Raw genomic sequence first — 24,720 nt, 5'->3', positions numbered from 1 at the left:
GAATGCCTTTCTAATGTAATGCCCGTTACAGCATCTGCATTTGGAAGAGAGCTGAAGATTGTGCACTTTTCTAGAGATGTAACCTTTTCCTCATCATGCCTAATAAATGCCCAGGGGAAACCAAATAATAAGGTCCTCCATTATTGTCAGGGGGAAACTAAAGGAACAGGCTAGACCTACAGGCTACAGGAATGCTATTAATTGTAGATGTTATTCGTTGGCATTTTTTTTTTAATCTCTATTTGGATTGGGGGAAAAGCTTAGATGGCTGCCATGTAAAAGATTTATTTGGCTTATAGGCAGCTCTGTTAAGAATTTCCAGCCCCTGATGTTTCATAACAGCAAAGGATCATACATACATGTTACTCTCTTTTCTATGAATAAGTTGCATACATATTTTACAAATTCATGAGTGTGAAATTCAGCATTACTTTTTAAAAAAATAGTGGATGTGAAGTGTTCAAAAGACTGAGCTAACTAAAAAAAGATTAAAAAGAAAACACATTAGGGGAGTTTTCTTTCAATTGAGAAAAAACATACAAAAGCTGATGATGCTGTAATATGTCTCTTTAATTGCCAAAGTGTCTGTTTAGTAGAAGATGTAACTTTGAAGAATTGAAAGACAAAATTCTATGGGAGACAAGACAACATACTTGAAAAAATAGTCGTAGGCCTTTCACTGATCTTATATGAAAAGTTCCATATAAATACATAAAACTAAAACTTTGTATGTGTGCGTAAAAGCCTAAAACTAGCATGAATATTGAGGCCCATTTTAATTAGAAAATTTAAGTCTTAATAAAATGTTAAGGTTTTCCTTAAAGAATCTTTTATTTGTTTCCTTGGCTATCTCAGTACATTTTACCCATGTGTAAAATTTATGAACACCCACTAATTTCTTGTCAGTATTGAAAACCGTGGATTTTACATAGCCAAATATCTAACCTGGCATCAGAAAATCTATAAAAGATTTTACAAGTTCTATAAAATCATGGAGAAAGTAAAAATTAAATTATTCAAGCAAAAATAAACGTAATCTGGACCATTGGATAATCATACTAAATTACTTCTGAAATATTTAAGTTTTAATAATGTAAGACAGTTAAAAACATCAGTTTGAAATTTATCATTATCAAAATGTAATTGGTTATTATGCAGGATGTTCTCAAAGAATCTTCTCTGCCAGGTTTGAAAGCAGAGACTTGTGTAAATGATCAGTAAACATGATAATCTCTATTTTACGACATTGTGTTACTTTTCAAAGTATTTACCTAGCTAATATTTTCCATTCATATAGCCCTAAGAACTGTAAGTAAAATAAAAAAAGGTTGCATTCAAGAACTTGAAATCTCCTTAAGATAAAAATTATTTCAGATGGCTATATATTACATATGTATATCAATATACATAGATATCATACATTTGCACACACATATGCATATATATTGTGTACATAGTTATGTATATGCATATGTGTGTGTGTGTATAAATTGTGGCGTTGTATTAAGATGTTACATAATTTTTTAAAAGAATAGAATGACTATGAAAGTTATATAGTTTTCTCACTTACCTGAATTCATAATGGACTCTTAGTTATTTAATGAGAAGTACATTTAATATGTACTCAGCTCTTAAAAAGAAAATTTTAAACTGGAAGTTATATATTATTTCTTTCTTTAAATGCTGTTACCCTGGCTAAACAATATGTTACATATTTTCCATCTTTAATTCCCATAATTTAAAAAGATAATTGAGCTTTCATAGAAGCATCAATAGGAACTGTTTTTAGGAGTGACTTAATAGAAATTGGAATCTGACCAGATTTAATACCTGATTATATAACAATATTTTTATGTAAGAATGTACCTTATGTTAAAAATCCACCTGAAATAAAGCACTTACGGATATCTGCCACATGATAATCTCTAAAGAAAATTGGATGTAAATGAAAAGTTGTCATAATCATGTGAAATGAATGATATATAGCTGGGTTTTTTGAAAATCATGGTGACTTCTTTTACAAAATGCAAAATCCTTTTGGAGACAAAGTTCCTGATCACAGTTACTTCATACATTTTGATATTTGTAAATCAGGTTTTGGTAATAAGTAAAAATTTAAAAAGGACACATCTGAGGGAAAGGAAAAGTTGTATCCTTTAACTGAAAAGCCGTACTAATTTTTGTGTTCTCCATCTTCAAGGAAAGAAGGGACAGAATGCATATTTTCTATGCTACAGCAGACTCACAAAATGCCCAGGGAACTATATTATTGACTTAGTAGTTATCTGAAACATATGGATTCATCTGAAAGGTGGCCACAACTTTCTCATTGCTTAAAATAAAATACTACATGACTCTTACTCTAAACATGGGACTTGGGGGGCTCGGCGTTTCCGGGGCCGCCGCGTGGAGCTCTTCGGCTTGGAAGCTGTCGCCATGGCGGTCTTTGCAGGCCCGGCTAAGCCGTTCCTGTCGCTGAACCCGCAGGAGGAGGCCAAGTTTCAGAAGGAGGTGGCGCAGTCTCGCCGGCGCGCAACCCAGCGAAAGGAGAAAGAGAAACTTACTCCTGGAGTGATCTATGTGGGCCACTTACCTCCAGCACTTTACGAAACCCAGATCCGAGCATATTTCTCCCAGTTTGGCACTGTTACGAGATTCAGACTGTCCAGAAGTAAACGGACTGGAAATAGTAAAGGCTACGCGTTTGTGGAGTTTGCGTCTGAAGATGTTGCCAAGATAGTTGGTGAAACAATGAACAACTACCTTTTTGGTGAAAGACTCTTGAAGTGTCATTTTATACCACCTGAAAAGGTACACGAAGAACTTTTCAGAGAGTGGCATATTCCATTTAAAAAGCCATCCTATCCAGCAGTGAAACGGTATAATCAGAATCGGACGCTTCTTCAAAAGCTACAGATGGAGGAGCGATTTAAAAAGAAAGAAAAGTTACTCAGGAAGAGATTAGCCAAAAAAGGAATTGATTATGATTTTCCTCCACTGGTTTTATGTAAAAAGAAAAAAAGAAGTGCTTCCGACACTGGTCTTCAGAAATCTACAAATAGCCAGGTCTTATCAAAGAAGAAGAAGAAAAAAGCTCCGTGCACTCCTGGCACCCCTGAGCAGACTGTGGATAGCCAGGGCCCCACACCAGTTTGCACACCAACATTTTTGGAGAAGCGAAAATCGGAAGTGGCTAAAATGAATGTTGACGATAAAGATAACGAAATAGTTTTCAAACAGCCTGTACCTGGTGTAAAAGAAGAAACACAGCAGACTCAAACACCTACACGCTCAAGGAAAAAAAGACGAAGAAAAGGCAATCAGTGATTCTAAATGTATTATATTTCTTCTGAAAAGTGTGATTTTATTGTGAGGGCTAATTCTTTGTATTTAACTACGTGCAGTGAAATGCAACCATTGACAGGGTTCTTGGAGGACAAACTGTCAGTAAGGAAAGCGGTCAGTAACCGGCTTACCTGCCCTTGCTGGCATTTCAGCGTGCAGTAGCTGGGCTCACGCTGCCTCTTTGTCCTGGTCTCTAGTTTTCTTTGTACATTTCATAGTTGTCTTTAGTTTCTCTTCCTGGATAGAAAAGTCCCCACTTCCTGCAGCTTTTATTGTTACCATCAGATAAAGAATACAGACTCTTGCTTGACCATCTACATGGTTCTCTGTTAGACTGTGCACGGCTAACCCATAAGAGCACTTGAACATCATGTGATGGAAACTGGAAGTTAAATTACTTGGAGAGTGAGAAAGCCCTTCAAGTATATGTACATAACCGCTTTTACCAAGTTAAGTCTTTGGGGGCTAGCAAGGTTTAATGACTGTCATTTTGTGTTCGTATCATCAATGTGGAATTGTATCTCAAGAATCAGTGACCGGCAAATAAACTTTTTCTACAATTCATTTATAAAAAAAAAAAAAAAAAAAAAAAAAAATAAACATGGGACTTGGAGTGGCAGAAAATTTGAGATGATTAATAACAGAAAATTTTTCTTTGTGTGGTTTGAACATTCTACTTACTGGACATTTTCAAATGTATCAATAATTCAGATGACAAAGAATTTTTTAATGATTCTTGACTAAATACCATGACAGGATCTAATACTTTCCTTCCCAATTCTTCTGCATAGTAGGCAAAAAGTTAAATGCTGCTTAGGGTATTACTCTATTTTTCATCAAGAGAAAGACAATGGCATACATTTAGTCCAATATTATTTGAGTTCAGATTAAATTGGACTGATGCCTGGTGCAAGGATACCATAATTCATTAAACAAATAAGTACTGTTGACTGTTTGCAAGGTATTGTGTATGGTGAACAGAAAGAGTCCCTTGCTTGCAGAGCTATTCAATAAATAGAAGAAAGTGATTTATTCAAACACTGACTTTCCTTGGAAAGACATAAGTCTTCATTACCAGACTAGATGTGTGTGCTTAAAGGTAAGACCCCCATTGGTCATTCTCTTTGCTACTTTATATATTGAGAAAGAAAAACAACAACAAAATCATCGTGTCGTACCTTCCCAAACATGAATGTGAATGTGTGTGTCTCCCATTTTGGTACACTGGCAGCATCCCTGTTAATAATAATCACTGAAGAATTTCCTGTGCCACTTGTCTGTAAGCACATAGTTCAAACCTCTATACTGGTAAGATAAATTCATCAATTAAGGAAAATTAGTAATAAAGTTGTTGGAGAAAAGATAGTAAAGGGGAAGTGCTTTGTAATAAAGATGTATTAGAGGAATTACATTATTTTTTTTCTTTTTCTTTTTCCCACTTCTCTACTGTAGGACTTGTTCAGGAGATGAAGGAAAGGAGGCAGGCAGGAGGGAGGGAGGGAGGGCAGAAGGAAGTCAGGGGAAAGCGAAGGTAAAGGAAGAATGACCGAAACAGAGAGAAAGAAGGCAGGCAGGCAAGACAGAAGGTACAAAACAAGAATATAGCTCTTCTCTTTCAAATAGGCCAGCCCTGGCTTATTGTTTCTTTAATATCAGAACAATCTTAATGGACAATAGCATCCCAGCAGCGGTGGTGAAAAATAAACTGACAGATTAATGAGGTAATTTCTAGTCAGATTAAAGAATGAAAAGGGAAATCTGCACTTGCGGTATATGCCACAATTTCATGTACAATTGAGGCTACACACTTTACACCTTTACTGTGAAGGGAATAGAATTTCTTTTCTATTTCTTGGGGAAAAATCTGTTCTAAAATAATTATTCATATAACCCATATTAGGGAAACATTCTGTAAACGTAGATACCAGGATTAAGCCATCTTCGTACATTTGTGATAATCTTGGCTGTATTTTCCCTCCTTCTCATGCCTTCCGTAGGGCTGAGTATCTGGATCACATTCAACACTTGCTAGCTGACTGATAATGAGCAAAACCTTAGGAAGTTTTCATCCGTGGTTTGGGTAATTGAGATCATCTGGGGGCAAAATCTGAACATACTAACTGGTACACTTGATTTCTCAATAAGGCTGGCATTGTTTTTATAATCAGCATTTATGGTAGCTTTAAAAAAATACTGAAGACATTTATAGCAGAAATACAGTTTCTGAGGAAAAACTAATGATTAAGTTATCATCAGCATAAGAAAGCAGACCTGAGACAGTAAGATCTGGTAAAAATTGTAAAGCTTGCAATGAAGGTCCCAGGTCTTGAATTTCCCAATTACTTTGGGAAATAAAAGAAGGCAAGCACAAGCTTTCTTTGTGAATGAATATGGGGAGAAGACTTAAAAACTTAGAAGCTGTGATGTGTGGAGACCACATTTAAATTTCCATGGTGCATACTGGAAGATTCTCCATCATTAGATTGTTCTGGTGTTTTAAAGTACCCCATAAAGCTCACCTAGCAACTACTAAAAAGGAAACAGTGGCCTCAGGGGACACTCAGGAAGATCATCAGAATTTTAATTGGAAGGCAGATCTGAAAAACAGTGATAGAGGGAATTACAAGTAGAAGGAAGATGGGTCTTTTGTTCATATTAATGACTGTACCTCCCAGTTGTGGAATAGAATGGAGATTTAGGACATATGTCTGTGCCATTTGTTATTTTATATAAGTATGAGACACTCTGAATGTAAGTGAAGTTGAGAGTATTTTGTTAACCTGGGAGCTAGTCATTAGTAGTTTCAGAATCACTTCATATGCTAAAAAGGTACTTTAAAGGCAAGTGCCAGCTTGTTCTAAATATCCTTTAGATTTTTTACATTGCCTTTAGTTTCTTTAAATTTAATTTCTATTTTATTTTTAAACAGCCAGGCTACTCTAGAAATTGTCTTTAGCTGTAATTGATAACTTATAGAAAATCTTGTAAATTTTCAAATATGACAGTGTATACAAGAATAAACCCTGTTCCCTGGAAGATATGCTTGTCTATATGTATATATGATGATCATTTGCTTCTGAGGTAAAGATTAATACAAATCCCTATTATTGACCCTGGTTCAACACCACAAATTCCTAGACAATCACCATTCTGGGCCATTTATCCTCAAGTAGACACCAAACTTAGCAACTCAATTATTGGCCAAAAATGTGTGTGTGGTCTGATTGTGTTACATAGATTGTCTCCAGATGGTATAGCTGAATGTCAGTCGATCATATTATATCCTTTCTTTTTATCTTTCTAAAACTTAAATATTCCTTTCAGGTGTATGTGTATAAAGTGTGTGTTTTTTCTCCACATCTCTCTTCTTTGAAACCAGTAAACATATGAATTAGATCAGCTATAACCTTGAGTAGTATGGAAGTTATTTAAAACAAATGATGAGTCATTCATATAAATAACTTTTTTTTTTGTAGTGGTTTAAGTATATGTTCCTTAAAGTGTTGTCCAGGAATCAGAAGCATCAGAATCACCTGAGATTTTGTTAGAAATGTAGCATCTTAGGTCCAGTGCACACCTACTGAGAAATAGTCTATATTTTAAAAAGATACAAATATTGAAATCTACTTTTACATTAAAATCTGCATATTGGGGCGCCAGGGTGGCTCAGTCGGTTAAGTGTCTGACTTCGGCTCAGGTCATGATCTCACAGTCCGTGAGTTCGAGCCCCACATCAGCCCCATGTGCTGACAGCTCAGAGCCTGGACCATGCTTCGGATTCTGTGTCTCCCTCTCTCTCTAACCCTCCCCTGTTCATGTTCTGTCTCTCTCTCAAAAATAAAGTAAACATTAATTTTTTTTTAAATCTGCATATTGGTTTGAGAAGCTGTGAATTTCAGTTACCAGCCAAGATCAAGAGTAAAAAAATATTTAAAAAAATAATCACCAGTTAAAGCAATATTGAGGAATAGATAGGCAGGAAAGATAGGTAAACAAACTGAGACCAGGTCAGGCTGTGGAATTTGACACAAATTTTAAAGACAAATGAGAAATTCATGACAGTTCTTAAATGTGTGGATGGGATGAAAGAAGGAATAAGTGCGAAATTTGCTTGTATGGCAGGAGTGTTGGGAGTTTTGTTATTCTGAAAAACCAATACAGACTGGAATTATGGAGACATTGACAAGGAAGAACATCCCATCCTAAGGAAGTGATTTTTGTATAGAAATGCAAATTATGACAGTGTATTCACTTCTGACTTAATAACTATAGAAGGACTGTTGGCAACTAGGGAATTTTATTTAATCAGAACAAGTCTATTGTATATGTTGGTTTATGCCTTACCTATCAGGCAGGAAGAGATTCTTCATGGTGTTACTTATAGCTAGAGAGCTGAGCCAAGGTACTCTTCCAAGATTGGAAGCTTTATATCCTGTGTGCATAAGAATTGTTGTTAATCTCACATTCAAGCTCTATCTAGTTATGTGACTTAGACGAGTTGTTTATCCTCTCTTAGCTTTGCCTGCCACTTTTTTTTTTCTAAATTGGGAGGGATAGGAAGGACATAATTTTACAGGCTAGAATTATTGTAAGATTTCAGTAAAACAGTGTATGTAGATCAATTGGCATAGATTAAACGTACAAGTTATGGTAATTATCATTATTTATTAAAAATATTTTACAGCACATTTCCCTGTGTATGTTTGGAATACATTCTGTCAAATAGTAACAGTTGAGAATTTCACAGAATCATTATTTGTATTTGGTCTAGAGTTTCTTTGGTTAAATTTTTTTTTATTTTATTTTACTTATTTATTTTATTCTATTTTATTTATTTTATTTCATCTTATTTCATCTTATTTTATTTCATCTTATTTTATTTCATCTTATTTTATTTCATTTCATTTCATTTCATTTCATTTCATTTCATTTCATTTCATTTTATTTTATTTTATTTTATTTTATTTTATTTTAGAGAGACAGAGACAGAGCATGAGCAAGGGAAGGATAGAGAGAGAGGGAGACACAGAATCCAAAGAAGGCTCCAGGCTCCTAGCTGTCAGCGCAGAGCTTGATGTGGGGCTGAAACTCACAGACTGCAAGTTCATGACCTGAACCAAAGTCAGACGCTTAGCTGACTGAGCCACCCATACGCCTCCCCCAAAAAACAATATTTTAAAGGAACATAGTTTTATTGCTGCCATTTAGAAAGATTCATTCTAGAGGCGCTTGAGTGGCTCTGTCGGTTAAGCATCTGACTTCGGCTCAGGTCATGATCTCACAGTTTGTGGGTTTGAGCCCTGCATAGGGCTCTGTGTTGACAGCTCAAAGCCTAGAGCTTGCTTCAGATTCTGTGTCTCCCTCTCTCTGCTCCTCCCCCACTCATGCTCTATCTCTCTCTGTCTCTCAAAAATAAATAAACGTTAAAAAAAGTTAAAAAAAAAGAAAGATTCATTCTAATCTTGGGTAATGCAGTGATTATAAAGCCTATCTAGGTTTTCGAAACCTATACAAGACTTCTTATCCTAACAGAGGAATCCATATGGCTATGGTTCCAGAAAGGACACCCTGCAAGGGGGGGTGGTATTCTGGAAAAATAAGAAGGCACCAAATTTCAAAAATTGTGCTTGATTTATTATGCTGTTATAAAAAGGAAAAGAATAAATGAATATAATAAAAATATTATAATGGCCAAATAGGATTCTTTTTTATCATTAAAACAACATGCCATCCTTGAAAAGCAGTTTCTCTTCATAATAATATAGTGATTTTGTGTCATCTAATGGCATTTCTACTCTGTTTTAGGTTAATAGAGAATGTTGGAAAGGTGTCTAGAGAGACAATATAGAGGAAAGGAAAATTTATTTGGGGTAAACATTTTAAAACCTCTATGTACTAGTTCTGTCCTCAGAATGTTTATGTAACATACTGAATAGCTTACACTTCTTTGCATGTCATTTCTGTTATGGTGTTTAGAAAAACTTAGAATCTAGAACTGAATTCTGATCCTTAGTGGACTACTCTTTCATGATCCAGTTTTCTCATTTGTAGAAGGGCCATTTCACAGGACTACTGAGAGAAACAAATCTAATGGATATGAAGTAATAGTTATAGGTCTCCCAGTGGACAAAGAATTTCTGAAGGCCATATCTTTGTATCAGCATATCTGTAAATACTGAGCATTCAAAAGGTACTTGCTCATTTATCCCATATGTTACCTAATTTTTATAAAAACATGTTAGCTATGCACTACTCACTTGAGAGCAATAACAGTGGGACTGATTTAAGGATTAAAAGCTCTGTGTTTATATTATTTTTATATTATATTTTGACTTCTAAGACACAAGTTAATTTATATAAACTCAGTAGGGAATTGTAATTTTCTTGGAAATATATGCTTGCGGTTTTGGTTTGTATTTGTTCTTGTTGTTTTTATTGTTTTGGTTAAACATTTAAATCTAGCCTGCTAGCATACTGGAAATTACATTTGCAAGAGATAGAATCTGTTTTATATTCTTCAAATATGTTTAAGCATAAATTATTCCATTTTTAAAAGTAATCTTTACAAAGTTATCTACAAGTACAGGTTTTGCAATTTTCAAAAATATTTGGCTGTGTTTTTAAATGCATAACAGTGTTAGAATGTGACTGCTGGTCATAGGACGAGCTAACTCACTCAAAAAATCCTCGATTTACAAAACTGGATTGTAGGGACAGCAAGCAAATAAGAAGGAACCCTGTCTTGTTATGAATTAGCATGAAGTATTTTGGAAATAAGTTTCTACTATTCTTAATGATCATAGACATGGTATACCATATTCAAACAAAACTACTTCATTTATTTTTTGTTGTCAGTTGTTTGTTTATCTTTAGAATTTAAACACCAATATTTGTTCTCCCTATTAAATAAGCAGTCTGACAGTGTCATAACTATATAGTCCATTCAGTTCAGTTTATTAATTCGACCTGCTACATGGGTTATGCATACTTGTGACCAACATGATTTTAAGTATCTGTTTCCCTGCAGATTAATCCATAGTGTGTCACATTAGGGCAAGACTCTGTTTCTTTGGTCTGCATCAACATCATGTCTTTCAAAACAAATAAAATGATACATTTTTCCCAATTATAAAAGAGTTAAAAGAAAAAAACTTAGCTGAATTCCTAAGACTAACATGGAATGATACAAGTATAATCATCAAAACAATCATTCCTCTATCAGTTTAAAAGACTAAAAAAGGGAATCTTTGTGGCTCAGTCAGTTAAGCATCCCACCCTTAGTTTCAGCTCAGGTCACAATCTCACAGTTCATAGATTCAACCCCACATCGGACTCCACAGTGGCTGTATAGATCCTGCTTGGAATTCTCTCTCTCTCCCCTCTGTCTACCCCTCCCTCACTCACACACTCTCCTCTCTCTCAAAATAAATAAATAAACTTTAAAAAAAAGACTAAAAGAAATTTAGCCCTGATTTTTTAAGCATCTGATGAAAGAATTGAAATAAGGAAACCAGGTTATTAGTATATCTCTTTGGAGAGTAAATGGAGTACTTTTTTTTAAGAGACTGTATTGAACATACAGTAGGTAGAAGAGCCCTAATGTCTCCTGATAGGGACCCAGATGCAAAGTACAAACATCCTGTAGCCTTCTCCTTGCATTAGGATAACTGAAGTTCACATCTTAGAAGCTACAGATTAATCCTGAAAGTGAGCAAAGTCTAGAAATTCAGAGACTTGCCTGGTCCTTCCATAGATGGCATATACTTCCTGCTTTTCATATTTCAGTATTTGTGGCCTTTTGCACACTAACTTTACCAGCTTGGGGTTCTTCTCAATATTTATTTTTTGCAGTTCTTTTTAAGAGTTTATATTTTGTTCAAAACAAGTCTTCAAGTTTATATAAATGCTGAGTACATTCTCATTGTATTTATCCCAAGAAGAGATGACTGTGTTAGAAAGTCAGACTGATAATTAGAAAAGAAAGAGGAAAGAAGAAGGAGGAAGGAAGGAAGAGGGAAAGAAAGGGAAGGAGAGAAGGAGCAAATTTGGAAAAAAGAACACTTAAATCCTTTAAAAGGGCTTCTCTCTACATATGATAGGAAAAACTAGTGCCTTATGAAGGGCGGATCTGATGTTCTCTTTTGGGCTAAATATTTTTATGGAAACAAGTTCTTGGTACTTATTGTTTATTTCTCATCTGTAAGAAAAGGGAGTAGTAACATTGATTGTATCAGCTTAGGATTTTTCACTCTCAGTCACTTTCTGAGAGTGATAACAGATTTGTTAACATTCTTAATAGTAAAATCTACCAAAAAGGACATTTGTTACCACTTAAGAAAAAGGAGACCAATATAAAAATATATATATATTTGGGGAACAAGGAGTCAAAGAAGCAGCTGCTTTAGGGTTATTTTATTTCATTTAATATTTTATACTTTCAACATTGGAGAAGTTATATGTGTAACTAAATGGTTCTGGAAGCAATCCAGGACCGTAAGTAATTTTTAAAAATTTTCCATGTAATTAGCTATGTGATTTTGGGTAATTTAATTCTACAGGCCTCAAGTTTCCATTTGCTAAAACAGGATGTTAGCATGAGCTGTAAGGCATTGTTACTTCCAGTTTTAAATATCAAGCTTCTTGAAAATAATCAAGTGATATATGTGATAAAATCAGCAATGCGTGTATGTATATGTGCACATGCATGTATGACTTCTTAAATTGAGATATAATTCACATATCATAAAATGCACTTCTAAAGGGAACAGTTCAGTGGATTTCAGCATATTCTCATGATTGTGAAACTGTCTTCTATCTAATTCCAAAAAAAACCCCAAAACAAACAAAAAAACCCCAATCATCGTTCAAAAAGAAACCCCACACACATTAGCAGTCACTCCTGCTCTCCCCCACCCCCCCCCACCCCCGCTCCTGCAAGCTCTTAGGAACCATTAATTTACTTTCTGACTGTATGGATTTGCCTAGCTAGGACTTTTAATACAATGAAATCATACAATATGTGGATCTTTGTCTGGCTTCATTCACTTAACATAATGTCTTAATGTTCTAGCATCTATTAAGTGCTTTATTTTTTTTAGTAACTGAATAATATTCAGCTTTATGAATGCACTACATTTTGTTTATTCATCAAGTTGCCAGATATTAGGGGTTGTTTCCACATCTTGGTGGTTAAGAATAAAGCTGTTATGAACATTCCTGAACCTATTTTTGTGTAAACATATGTTTCAGTATTTGAATACATACCTAAGTGTGGAATTATTGGGTTATACATAACTCTATATTTTCTATCTACTTGTCTGTCTATCTATCTATCTGTCATCTATCAACTCTATTATCTATATACTTTGAGAAACTAACAGATGATTTTTCAAAGAAGCTGTGCCATTTTACATTCTAATCAGCAATTTATGAGGGCTATAATTTCTCTCCAAATCATCACCAACACTTGTTATTGTCTGCCTTTTTTATTATAGTGATATCAAAATTAGATAAAGTAATTTGAATAAAAGAAAACTACAAATCAACATTTTTATAAATATAGATGTGAAAATTCAAAATTAAATTAGACAAACATTATCCAACAATATATAAAAATGATACTACATAACCACTAACTAGAGTTTGGCATGAAATGTTGGATTAACATTTGGAAATAAATCACTACAGTTCACCATATTAGTAAACTGAAAAGGAAAAAAGAAAGTACGTGAAACCGTATGATTATCTCAATATGAAAAAAAAAAAAAGCATTTCACAATTTTCCATTGATCGTTTAAGCAATCAACCAAACTAAAAAAACAGCAGCAATAAAAACAAACAAAAAACCCAAATCAAAAAAAGCAAATGAAAAACATTAATGGTAGACTAAGAATAGAAGGGAACATCTTCAACCTGATAAAGAGCATTTACAGAAACCCACAGCTGAGATCATACATCGTGATGAAAGACTGAATACTCTTCCCCTAAGATCAGGAACTAGACATGGATGCTCACCATTTTTTTTTTCTTAAAGTATAATTTACATATAAAATTGTGTGTTTAAAGTTTACTATGTGATGATTTGATTTGCACATAATTGTGAAAAGATTCCCACAGTTGATTTATTTGATGCATTCATCGACTGGGGCACCTGGCTGGCTCAGTCAGTTGAGCATGGGACTTTGGATCTCAGGATTCTAAGTTCAAGTACCATGTTGGGTGTAGAGATTACAGAATAATAAAATCTTGAAAACAAAACAAAACCCATCCATCACCTCATTTGTTTACCTTTTGTGTGTGTTGGAGAATGCTTAAGATCTAGTCTCTTAGCAAATTTCAGTTATACAGTACAGTATTATCTTTGTCAACTATAGTTCCCATGCTGCACATTAGACCCTCAAACTTTATTCATTCTATAACTGAAAATATGTACCCTTTTACCTACCTCTCCCCATTTTTTCCCACCCTGCCCCCAGCCCCTTGCAACCATTTTAATTTCTGTTACTAAGAGTACAATTTTGTTTTTTTTGTTGTTTTTTTTTTAGACTCTGCATACAAATAATACCATCCAGGATTTGTTTTCCTCAGCCTGGCCTATTTCATTTAACATAATGACTTCTAGTTTCACCTGTGTTGCACACCGCAGGATTCTTTCTTTCTTTCTTTCTTTCTTTCTTCCTTCCTTCCTTCCTTCCTTCCTTCCTTCCACTTTCACTCGATAATATGTAATATATCTACTTTTTTTTTCTTTAAGCAATGCCCACTCATATACTTCTGTTCAATATTGCATTGTAGGTTTTATCCAGAGCATTTAGGTAAGGCAAAGAAATAAATTAGGTAAGGCAAAGAAATAAATTAGGTAAGGCAAAGAAATAAGTAGAAAGGAATATATAGAACTATCTGTATGTGTAGATTATATTATCTTATAGAATAGCCTAATGAACCCCCCCACACACACACACTAATTAGAACTAATGAGTTCGAGGATGCAAGACACAAGATCAGTATACAAAACTCTGTTGTCTTTCACACAATAGCAACAAACACTCCAAAATGATATTAGAAAATAAGTATCCACTACAGAAGCATCCAACAGTGTAGGTTTTTTAAGGATATGTTTCCAGCAGAAAGCATAAAAAAAAGAACCTGAGCTGCCAATTTGTAAATGCTACTTATGTTAACTTTTGAAAGCTGAAATGAAGGCTTAGAGATCCTGCTTGACAGCAGCCACCATTGTTTAGAGGCATTGGTGTTTACTTTTAATATCTAGCACAGTGTTGGGTACAGGGTAACCATGTTTAACTGAACAGCACATAATGTTACTTTGCAACTGTATGAACATGGGAGCCTCCTGTTCCCTGGACCTATTTCCTGATGGGCATATTTCCACTATTTCAGGAAAACTGTCCAGTTTCCACCACTCATCTTTAGAACAAAAACCTTTTGTCCAGAAAGACAGATACTCAGAGCAATTGAGCAAGACAAATAAATAGAGGAAACTGATCTCTAGTGTTTTCTTAAGAAATGTCACAAGTGGGAAAGAGGGATGGAAAGGTTCCACTACAAAAACCAGCCTTTTAATAGGTCTCTTTCTTTGTAATCTCTAAAAAGTTCTCCACTGTTTCCAGTAGGTATTGCAAATCAGGTATAAGCCCCCAGGACTCCAGTTTAAGTTCCAACTATTTTAAATGTCATTCAACATTTAGTTTTATTTTGTGTGGGAAAAAATCAGAAAAAATAATTGACAAAGGACTCAATACTTCTGTAAATTGCAGTCATGTTTTTCTCCTAGATTAAAGAAAGCTTAAAAATATTTTAGCCCTTAGAATTTAAAAATCTGTCCTAAATTATCCCACAAATTTTGTGCATATAATAAAGCAACGGGAAATGGCTGTCATTTCTTGATTGTTCATGTTATGCCAGGCATATTGCGAACACGTATTTGACCAGGGTTTTTCAAATTATTGGCTTTATTGACCTTTCGTGTTGGGCAATTTTTTGTTGTGGAGGCTGTTCTCTACATTGCAGAGTGTTTAGCATTATCCTGACCTCTACAGAGTAGATGCCAGTAATAACCCCACCCAGTTATGAGAATCAGAAATGCCCTGTGGAGCATAGACATCCTTGACTGAGAACTTTATAACCTCAACTTTATAACCACAACTTTGAAGTAGGTATAATCATAATTCCATATATATGTATATATATATGTGTGTATATATATATATATATATATATATGTGTATATATATGTATATATATGTGTGTGTGTGCATATATATATATATATATATATATATATATATATATGGAGAGATGAAATAGCTTGCTCAAAGACACATAGGTAAAAGGTGCCAGAGCCTAAATTTGCAACCAGGTTTGTCTGGATGTCTGCCAGACACCAAATTCTCCTACTAAATTCTTATTTTTTGTCATGCAATAGTGGTTTACACAAGTGCACAGATTTTAAGAGCGGAGTATTGCACAAAGCAGCAATGATGATTACTCTGATATTCCAAGTTTACATGACATTTCAGCTAACTTATTTGAACCCCACATACCCCCAATTACATGTTTCACATCATTCTTTTCATTTCATTATTAAAAGATAGAGAGGTATCATGATAAAAGTGTGGACTCTGGAGTCAGAATGTTTGTATTTCAGTCCAGAATGTTTCTTTTTAGCTGCATAATTTGAGGAAAGGGAATTGATCTGCCTGTATTTGAGGGTCTCCACATGTATACATGGGTTGGTGGTCGTAATTCCATGTAGAATTTGAACCAGGACGAGAGGAGTTACCATATGTAAAGCATTTAGAACAGTAAACAGAACACAAGCTCTGTAAATGTTAAATCTTAGTTTTAAAAACTAGTTTGTTTTAAGCCCATCGCTTTAATAAGTGTTACTAGAAGTACGTAGTTGCTTTGCTTCATTATGAGAACCAGCTAAACATTTTCTCTTCTAATACCTGAAGAGAAACTTGAGTTTCTAGGGCTGTCTCTACCACTGTTTCTTCAACACTCTTTTCCTACATGTGTGTTTCATGTATTTTGCCAATCCAGGTCTTGCCAGACAGTTAGTTCTCTCTGGAAACTTTGGCCCTTCTCTGTAACCTGCTGCTACAGAACTGACTGGGAAGGTTACAGATTTCATTTATTTATTCAGTTGTTTCCCTTAAAAAATTATCACTTTCTATTTTCCAGATTCTGTGCTAAGCACTGGGTGAGAGTAAAGTGTTGCCCTCTCTATAAAAAATGTTTTTGGGAGATGTAAAATGCAGCTCTCTCATATCCACCTAAGGAAACTACTTTCAAATCTCAACTTTGACTTTATCTGGCTGTTTGGCTATAAGCCAGTTGCTTACCCTCTCTGTGTTGTTTCCTCATATACAAAAATGCCACAGTAATGGTTCCTGCCTCATGGGGGTATTGTGGTAGTTGAGATAACATGTGCAAACTACATAGTACCTTTCAAGCCTTTAGGATAAGTGTGTTCTAAATGGTAAATTTTGTTCTTGGCTCCTAGGGGTCAGTTCTGAAATAATAGTAATAAAAAGAAAACTGTGTGAGGACTTTCAGTTTGGCAGCAAATGTCAAGCTAGGTTTGAAAAATGACCATAAGTGGCCATAGGGTTCCAGCCAGGATATCACAGAACATTGGTGCATCCAGAGATGCACTAGGACTGAAAAAAAGGGTTATATTTTCTGGGTTTTGTTTAATGTGGTAGAAAACAATCTGGGTTGAAGGGAAGGATTTTTTTTTCTTAAATACATACCCTGATCCCTGCTCTTTGAAGCTTTTCCTGTGATGCTAACCCATTGATACCTCATCCTCAACACGTTTGGCACTTTATTCCTGGACTTTATAAAATTTATTTCTTTTAAAATCAGTTATTCTGAATATGTTTTGATTCCCCAATTAGATTCTAAACTTGTAGGCAGTAAATATAGCTCTCTTTTTCTAGTAACTTATAGCACCTGGCCTAGCATTTTTATATAGTCATGTTAGATTAATATGTGTCAATTGACTAAAAACAGTAATAGGGAAATCAGTGTGTTTGCTCACAAATTTTGGGAAATGCTGACCAAGTCTTCCTTCAATTGGTCTTGTTCTACAGCCAAACGACATGTTTATTTATGGTCATCTGACATAGCTTTAGGGAACATTTGAGAAGCTTTCATACTTAGTTTAATAATAAAATTCACTTTTACACAGGCATATCTGCAAACTCACTTAAAAAAACGATTTAAAATTTTCCTCTTTAAAGAAGGAACACCGTGGCTAACTAGATGATCACATTGAATGCTGTGCAACCACCACTCACTTCTCTATAATTAGTCTTTGAACTGCACTAAAGAACTGTAATTGAACAATGCTGATGGCAGTCAGGCCTGAGCCTTGCCTCTCCTGGTTTTTATTTACTAACAGTTTTGTGAAGTGTGATTTTCATCCTATTCATAATATCTCTGGTGTATAATTATTTGCAGGCTTCACTTTATATTCTTTATGTATGAGTAGCGACTTAGGCCAGCTATGGATTAAAATGCTACTCCCCTAATGAGACCATTGTGTGTGGGAGTGGGAGTGGGAGAGAGGATGAAACCATTACACCCTCACACCTGGCTCCTTCCCTTTGTTCTCCTTCCCCAGATGTCTTTCCTCACCTGCTGCACTTTACCTGTGATTGTCACTTGAGTCAGTCTTCATGGCTAAGTGTGTTCACTTCCCATCTGAAAGTACTGTGCATTAACCACTTTAGGTACTGGGACCATCCTGACCTAGTCAGATGTCATCACTAAGTCTCTCATTTTGCTTTTCTTGCTCTGTTATGAATCCTGGTTTTTGGAAACTAAGAGTTTTTCTTTGTAGGAAGCTTCTATTGAGTGCTTGCCTTATGGAAACTGCATCTCTGTCTTGGTTCCCAGTTTATGAATAACTGAAATTCAGCCTTGAATCCCAAGCCTTATGATGAAAACCCTTTGCCTAAGGTCACCCCTCCTGCTTTCCTGTCTGATTATCTATGTTCCTAGGATTCTTGCCACTGGGTGCTATTCTATCCCCTTTATTACCTACCCACTCATCCATGTTTTCTTTCCAGCACTGCTGGACCTTGAGTATTTGCTCCATTTTCAAGTGCATCTGTCAATGATTCAATTCCTGGATGTCCCTCATCTGTTCCATAAGCTGCTGAAACATTCCTGTGCCATACTCTTTGTGAGTAGCATTTGCATCAACTGAAAGCAAACTTGCAAACCGAGCATTGGCAGTAATATGTAGTCAGTTTGGGAATGGAAGTCTCCACAACGTGGTCCATATAACTCCACCCCTTCAAAATAATTGACCAAGTAGCTTTAAAATCATTGTATTAAATCAGAATTGAGCAGTACTGTTATGCTTTGGTTTTTGACTTCCATCTGGACAAAAGAAAACACATGATATAAACATGGTATAATGAGGAAAGTAGTGAGATTTGATGGTATATAATTTCTATATATGGCATATATAATACTTCAGGAGGAGGAATAAATGGTTAACCTTATTAAAATGGATGACTACTTTAGGCCTCTGGGTGTCATTAAAAATTTTTGCTTTCGTGTGCCTGTATGTAGGGAAGTGTGGGCTAGGGAGTTCCTACATGAAGTATGTAGAAAATGTAGATCCAACTATTAAAAAATGTTCTTAATCAATTAATGTGTGTATTTTTCCCACAGTGGGACTTCTTAATTCTGAATATATATATATATATATATATATATATATATATATATATTTAACCTACACACAATATTCCATATCATGGCAAATGGTATGATTCCAATATGTCAGTTGAATACAGATTAAGATTTATTTGTCTTATTGCAACAGCTTTTTTTTTTTTTCTATTTCAGTTTTTAGAGTCCACATGATCTATAATGTAATTGGTGTGGTCCAATCACATCACATATTTAGATCATTTACTTCCAACAGTGTAAGCACAACTCCTAAACTAGAGAACAGGAAGTGAGCTACACCTGACCTCTTATTGTATTCTATACATTTTGCCAAGTACTTCTGAAACATCATATTATAACAACCTCATAAGATTTTCTTTGCTCTGTCTTAGGAAACTAAGACTCAGACACTTTGAGGAATTTGCCTTAGGTTTAATAACAAATAGCTGAATCAGGATTTTAACTCTGTTCAACAGATCTGGTGTCCACAATGGGTCCACACTTACCCTATTCTACATTCCATCAGGAAGTGAAAATGAATAAGTAAAGGAAAGTTAAAGCCTGTCTCTTAAATCTCCCATTTGCCTGCCCTATTCTTGCCAGGTAACAGTGTTCATCTCCCTTAGTACTTTTCTGCTCCATATATATTGACCATTTATGGATCACATTCTATGTAAAGCACTCTGTTGGGCACAGGATGGAGCACAAAAAAGTGTAAGAGATGGCTCTTTGTGCAAAAAAGTGCAAGAGATGGCAGCTTACTTTCTGGTTGGCTTGTCAAAATTATCCCAATAGAGGTGATTAATAAAAATGGCCAAGTATGTCAAGTGGGAAGGTGGAGGTGAAACTCACTGTGATCTAGCATAGATGAGGAAGGGTAGAAGATGATTCAGAATAGGAAAAAACAGGAGTTACTTTGAAGAAGTGATTTAGAATCAGTTTGGATGGCCGGGCCTGATGCTGACCTATTATCTCATAACAGGCAGTTAGAAACATGCTTCTGTACCCTCATCAGAAGTGCTTTTCCTTCTTTTATTTTTTGTTTGTTTAAATTTTTAAAAATATAATTTATGGTCAAATTGGCTAACATACAGTGTTTAAAGTGTGCTCTTGGTTTTTGGGGTAGATCCCCATGGTTCATTGCTTACATATAACACCCAGTGCTCATCCCAAATAGTGCCCTCCTCAATGCCCATCGCCCATTTTCCCCTCTTCACCCCTGCCATCAACCCTCAGTTTGTCTCCCGTATTTAAGAGTCTCTTGTGGTTTGCCCCCCTCACTCTATGTTTGTAACTATTATTTTTCCCCTTCCCTCCCCCCATGGTCTTGTATTAAGTTTCTCAAGTTACATGTATAAGTGAAAACATATCTGTCTTTCTCTGACTTATTTCATTTAGTATACCTTCCATTTCCATCCATGTTGCTACAAATGGCACGATTTCATTCTTTCTCATTGCCAAGTAGTATTCCATGGTATATATAAACCACATCTTCTTTTTCCATTCATCAGTTGATGGACATTTAGGCTCTTTCTGTAATTTGGCCCTTGTTGAAAGTGCAGCTATAAACATTGGGGTACGTGTGCCCCTATGCATCAGCACTCCTGTATCCTTTGGATAAATTCTTAGTAGTGCTATCACTGGGTCGTAAGGTAGTTCTATTTTTAATTTTTTGAGTAACCTCCACACTGTTTTCCAGAGTGGCTGCATCAGTTTGCATTCCCACCAGCAGTGCAAGAGGGTTCCCGTTTCTCCACATCCTTGCCAGCATCTGTTGTTTCCTGAGTTGTTAATTTTAGCCACTGTGACCAGTGTGAGGTGGTATCTTAGTGTGTTTTTAATTTGTATTTCCTTGATGATGAGTGACATTGAGCATCTTTTCATGTGTCTGTTGGCCATCTGGATGTCTTCTTTAGAAAAGTGTCTATTCATGTCTCTTGCCCATTTCTTCACTGGATTATTTGTTTTTTGGGTGTTGAGTTTGTATCCAAAATCTATAAAAAACTTACCAAATAGTTTACATTTTTAACAGTTTAAATTTTAACAAAAATAGTTTTCTTTTCATTTAGTTTCCATATTTTGCTTCTAGAACATGAAGTCAGTGATGTCATAGACCATGTCTGACTTGTTTATCTCTCTATCTCTGACACCTACAAACTGTCCCTACAATGTAGCAGGTTCATAATAAAAATTTGGTGGAAGGGTTAGACAAAAGCATCTTTATTTTGCTTTCTGGTTACTAAGGCAGCTCATGTTAAAGGGCTTTGCATTTTGAATATTCTTTTCAATACATTTGGGCCTATTATCACAAACAAGGGTGGGGATTAATAGGTTTATCATTTTGTTGTAGTATTTGTAAGTGTGAGAAAAGATAGAACTTTTACCAGGGTCTCAGTTTCAATGCATACTTCGTATAAAAGATATTTATATAGGCACTGCTTTAGTATCCTAAATTGAAATTCATAAATATTATAGTCTAGTAAGAGATAACATAGTTTATATACCACATAGTTTCCAAAATCAATATAATTCCATATAGTTAAATGTAAAGATGAAATATGAGGAAGGTAATTTTATAAAAATATATGTGTATCAATGTGCAAATATTCAGGCATGTAAATAATAGAAGTCATAAAAGGTACTCAACTGCTTATACCTAAATATAGAAGTTCCGTGAATATAAAGCCACATTGGCACAAATGGTGGTGAGTTATATTGGTGACTCATACTCTGAGAGGTATTGTATTTGGTGACTTATTTTTTGAAATGGTGAACAACTCTTGATAAATTTGCAAAAAAAAAATAAGTTTTATGCTTCTCTAGGCTTACATAATTGCTGCATTCTGAAAACAAAAACAAAAACCAATAAACAAAAAACAATCAAAATAACAAAAATCCAGTTCAAGTGTACAAAAAATACTTAGTGTTTACTTGCTTAAAATTAAATTCTAGGGGGAGGGGAAGGAAAAAAAGAGAGGTTAGAGTGGGAGAGAGCCAAAGCATAAGAGACTCTTAAAAACTGAGAACAAACTGAGGGTTGATGTGGGGTGGGAGGGAGGGGAGGGTGGGTGATGGGTATTGAGGGCACCTTTTGGGATGAGCACTGGGTGTTGTATGGAAACCATTTTGACAATAAATTTCATATAAAAAAAATAAATAAAATAAAATTGAAAGGGTAAAAAAAATTCTAGGCTCCAATAATTATAAAGAGGTTATTCATTCAGATATATAATAGGGTATTTTTGAAGCAACATGGAACATACTGACTATCCTTTGCATTATAGGACATCTAGTATCCTTGACTCTTCCATTATAAATGTCAGCACAGCCCCATGTTCTACTTATCTCTCTCTCTCTCTCTCTCTCTCTCTCTCTCTCTCTCTCTCTCTATGCAATCACAAATTTAAAAGATTTGTGCCTTTGGGCTGGTATTACCCACTTTGAGAACCATTGTTGTAAACAAATAAGGGGATAGGCAAAATTTAATTTATTTCTCTCTTGCCTTTAGTTGAGGCATAAATTTCTCCCTTCAATCAGATCTACTACCCCTGGCATTGGTTGCCTTCAGTCATTCTTTCATCCCATCTCTTTTCAGCCCTCATGTTGTCCTCAAGGTGCATCTCCCAGGAAATAGTCTGGGCTTTGAGCCTAGGCTTTCTCAACCCTTATTACAGCTTCTGCTATTGAGGAGTGTAATAAAATCTGATAAATTAACTCCCTGCATACTACTGTTGACCTATAGGGACTTAAAGCTTTACTTGAAAACAATTGTATGTGTGTACTGTGTGTGTGTGTGTGTGTGTGTGTGTGTGTGTGTGTGTTTACCAAGATCAGAACTAATCATCTGTTTAAATTTCAGACCTCTACCATGTGTCTGTGTATCTGTGAAAGAATCAGTTTTGCTGGCTTTCCAAAGCCATTCCATAGTTTTGCTAACCACCTATATAAACCAGAATTGTCAGGTTATTTAATATCTTGGAGATTCAGGTTTTTCTGCTATAAAATGGAAATGATAATTAAAACTATTGTGTCTGTGATTATTAAATAGCATATCCTCTGTGTAACATTGTTAACGTAAACCCAAAGACACAGTTGATGTTGGTGCTTGTTGTTATCCCAAAAAGTCTTTGCCTTTTACGTTGCTGTGGATCTTTGGTTCTAAGTTAGGAGTGATTTTGGTGGGGATTGGGGAGGTTGTTACTGGTACTTAGTGGCTGGATGCTACTTAACATCCTAAAACGCACAGGACAGTCCCCTTAGGGGACTGGAAAGAATTTTCCAGCCCAAAATGTCAATAGCAATGAAAGTGAGGAAACCCTGCTATAGATATGTAGCACATAGTCTTCAATTTATTGTTAATATTTGCTTTTCATCTGCTTTCTTTTATTCTTGAAGAGAAAAAGCTCATGAAGTGAACTCAGATTCACTGACTTATTTCTGTAATGAAAGCCAGCCTGAATTGCCACATACATATTCTGAGAAATGAATGAGAACAAGGTATATGATTTCACATGCTTATAAATATTTATTTTAATTTTTATTGCTGTTTTAAGACCCATTCATTTTCATTTTCCCTTCTGTATAGCTTTCCTATTTGAATTATTTACAAAGCTAATATCTTGTCACATTTTAGATTTGTAGATTTCAGAAAAGACGAGCAAATCCAGCCACTTTCTCCCACTACTTTGGGAGAAGAAATAGTGAGTAGCAAAGTGTGGAAACATTTATAGGTTGCTCTAAACATTAGGTCAGGAGATGGTTCCAATATTTTTAGTCTGCTTAGCACACAAGTAACCAGCACTTCCATACATGATCTTGTTTTAATTGCTCTCTGCTGCCATCACTTATATATAAGGTTGCAAAGGAATTGTACTTTTCCCAGAATCTTCTTTGTACATATACACTTCAAAAAGAAATAGGTGAGACCTGCATAAATGATACCAAGAAAAGCCTGTGTGGGGCTCTGGAATCAGTCATCTTTGGGGATATCTGACCTGTGAAATGCAGGGTTAGCAGATGTTAGTGCATGGCAAGGGCTGGCTGTGCAAGTAAAAGCACTGCAGGGAAGTTTTTATTTTGAGTTCCCAATTTTTCCAAGATATCAGAAGATTCTCTCCTTGCAGAAACAATGAGAAGCTATTAGGAGAATGAAGGCCTGAGTAGGAATGCAACCACACCGTATATTGCTCTGCAAAACGTGTTCCCATTGGAAAACATTGCAGGATGTCTGGATTGCAACAGGAAGAAGGAGAGTGAGAGTGACCTTTTTATTCTGGAGACAAAATGGAATTACCAGATGAGAACTGTGGTCTTCTCTATGCCTTGTGTTCCCCAGTTTGATTTTTTTAAATGTGGAACTATATTAATAATGATTTTTTTAAAGGCTGTTTCAGTATGAGTATGTGTAAACTGTTCTGCCAAGTCTATTTCTTGATGTCATTTTCTGACCCTTGGAAACGTCAGAATTCAAATGAAAGGTAAGTGACTAAATTAGACACATTTTAAACCAAATACACTTTCATCCTGTTTGTTTATCTAAATTCCTATTTCAACTCTATATTGTGTTTGAATAGTGATTTGTTTTCCCTTTTCTTTTGAGTCCCATGTGTTGTTTGGGAAATGAGAATATGTAATAAGATGCATTTACAGAATTTTAATAAATTG

The 24,720-nt window shown here is 35.2% G+C and overlaps 2 protein-coding genes across 20 annotated transcripts in view; both read left to right on the top strand.

Moving 5' to 3' along the window:
* The window catches only part of NRXN1 (neurexin 1), a 1,138,108-nt gene that overhangs the window by 58,355 nt on the left and 1,055,033 nt on the right, over positions 1–24,720 (top strand). The gene's annotated exons all lie outside the window — the stretch shown is intronic.
* LOC124504045 (MKI67 FHA domain-interacting nucleolar phosphoprotein-like) lies at positions 2,397–3,909 on the top strand. The gene has a single exon (XM_047069325.1). It carries the CDS (start codon positions 2,437–2,439, stop codon positions 3,325–3,327), a length of 891 nt encoding a protein of 296 aa, XP_046925281.1. The 5' UTR covers positions 2,397–2,436; the 3' UTR covers positions 3,328–3,909.

Source organism: Lynx rufus, unplaced genomic scaffold (genome assembly GCF_022079265.1).
Source record: "Lynx rufus isolate CCGP_SWC_20201006 ecotype Redwood Valley unplaced genomic scaffold, mLynRuf1.p SCAF_8, whole genome shotgun sequence".
NCBI lineage: Eukaryota > Metazoa > Chordata > Mammalia > Carnivora > Felidae > Lynx > Lynx rufus.
This window is presented reverse-complemented; position numbering and strand designations above follow the sequence as displayed.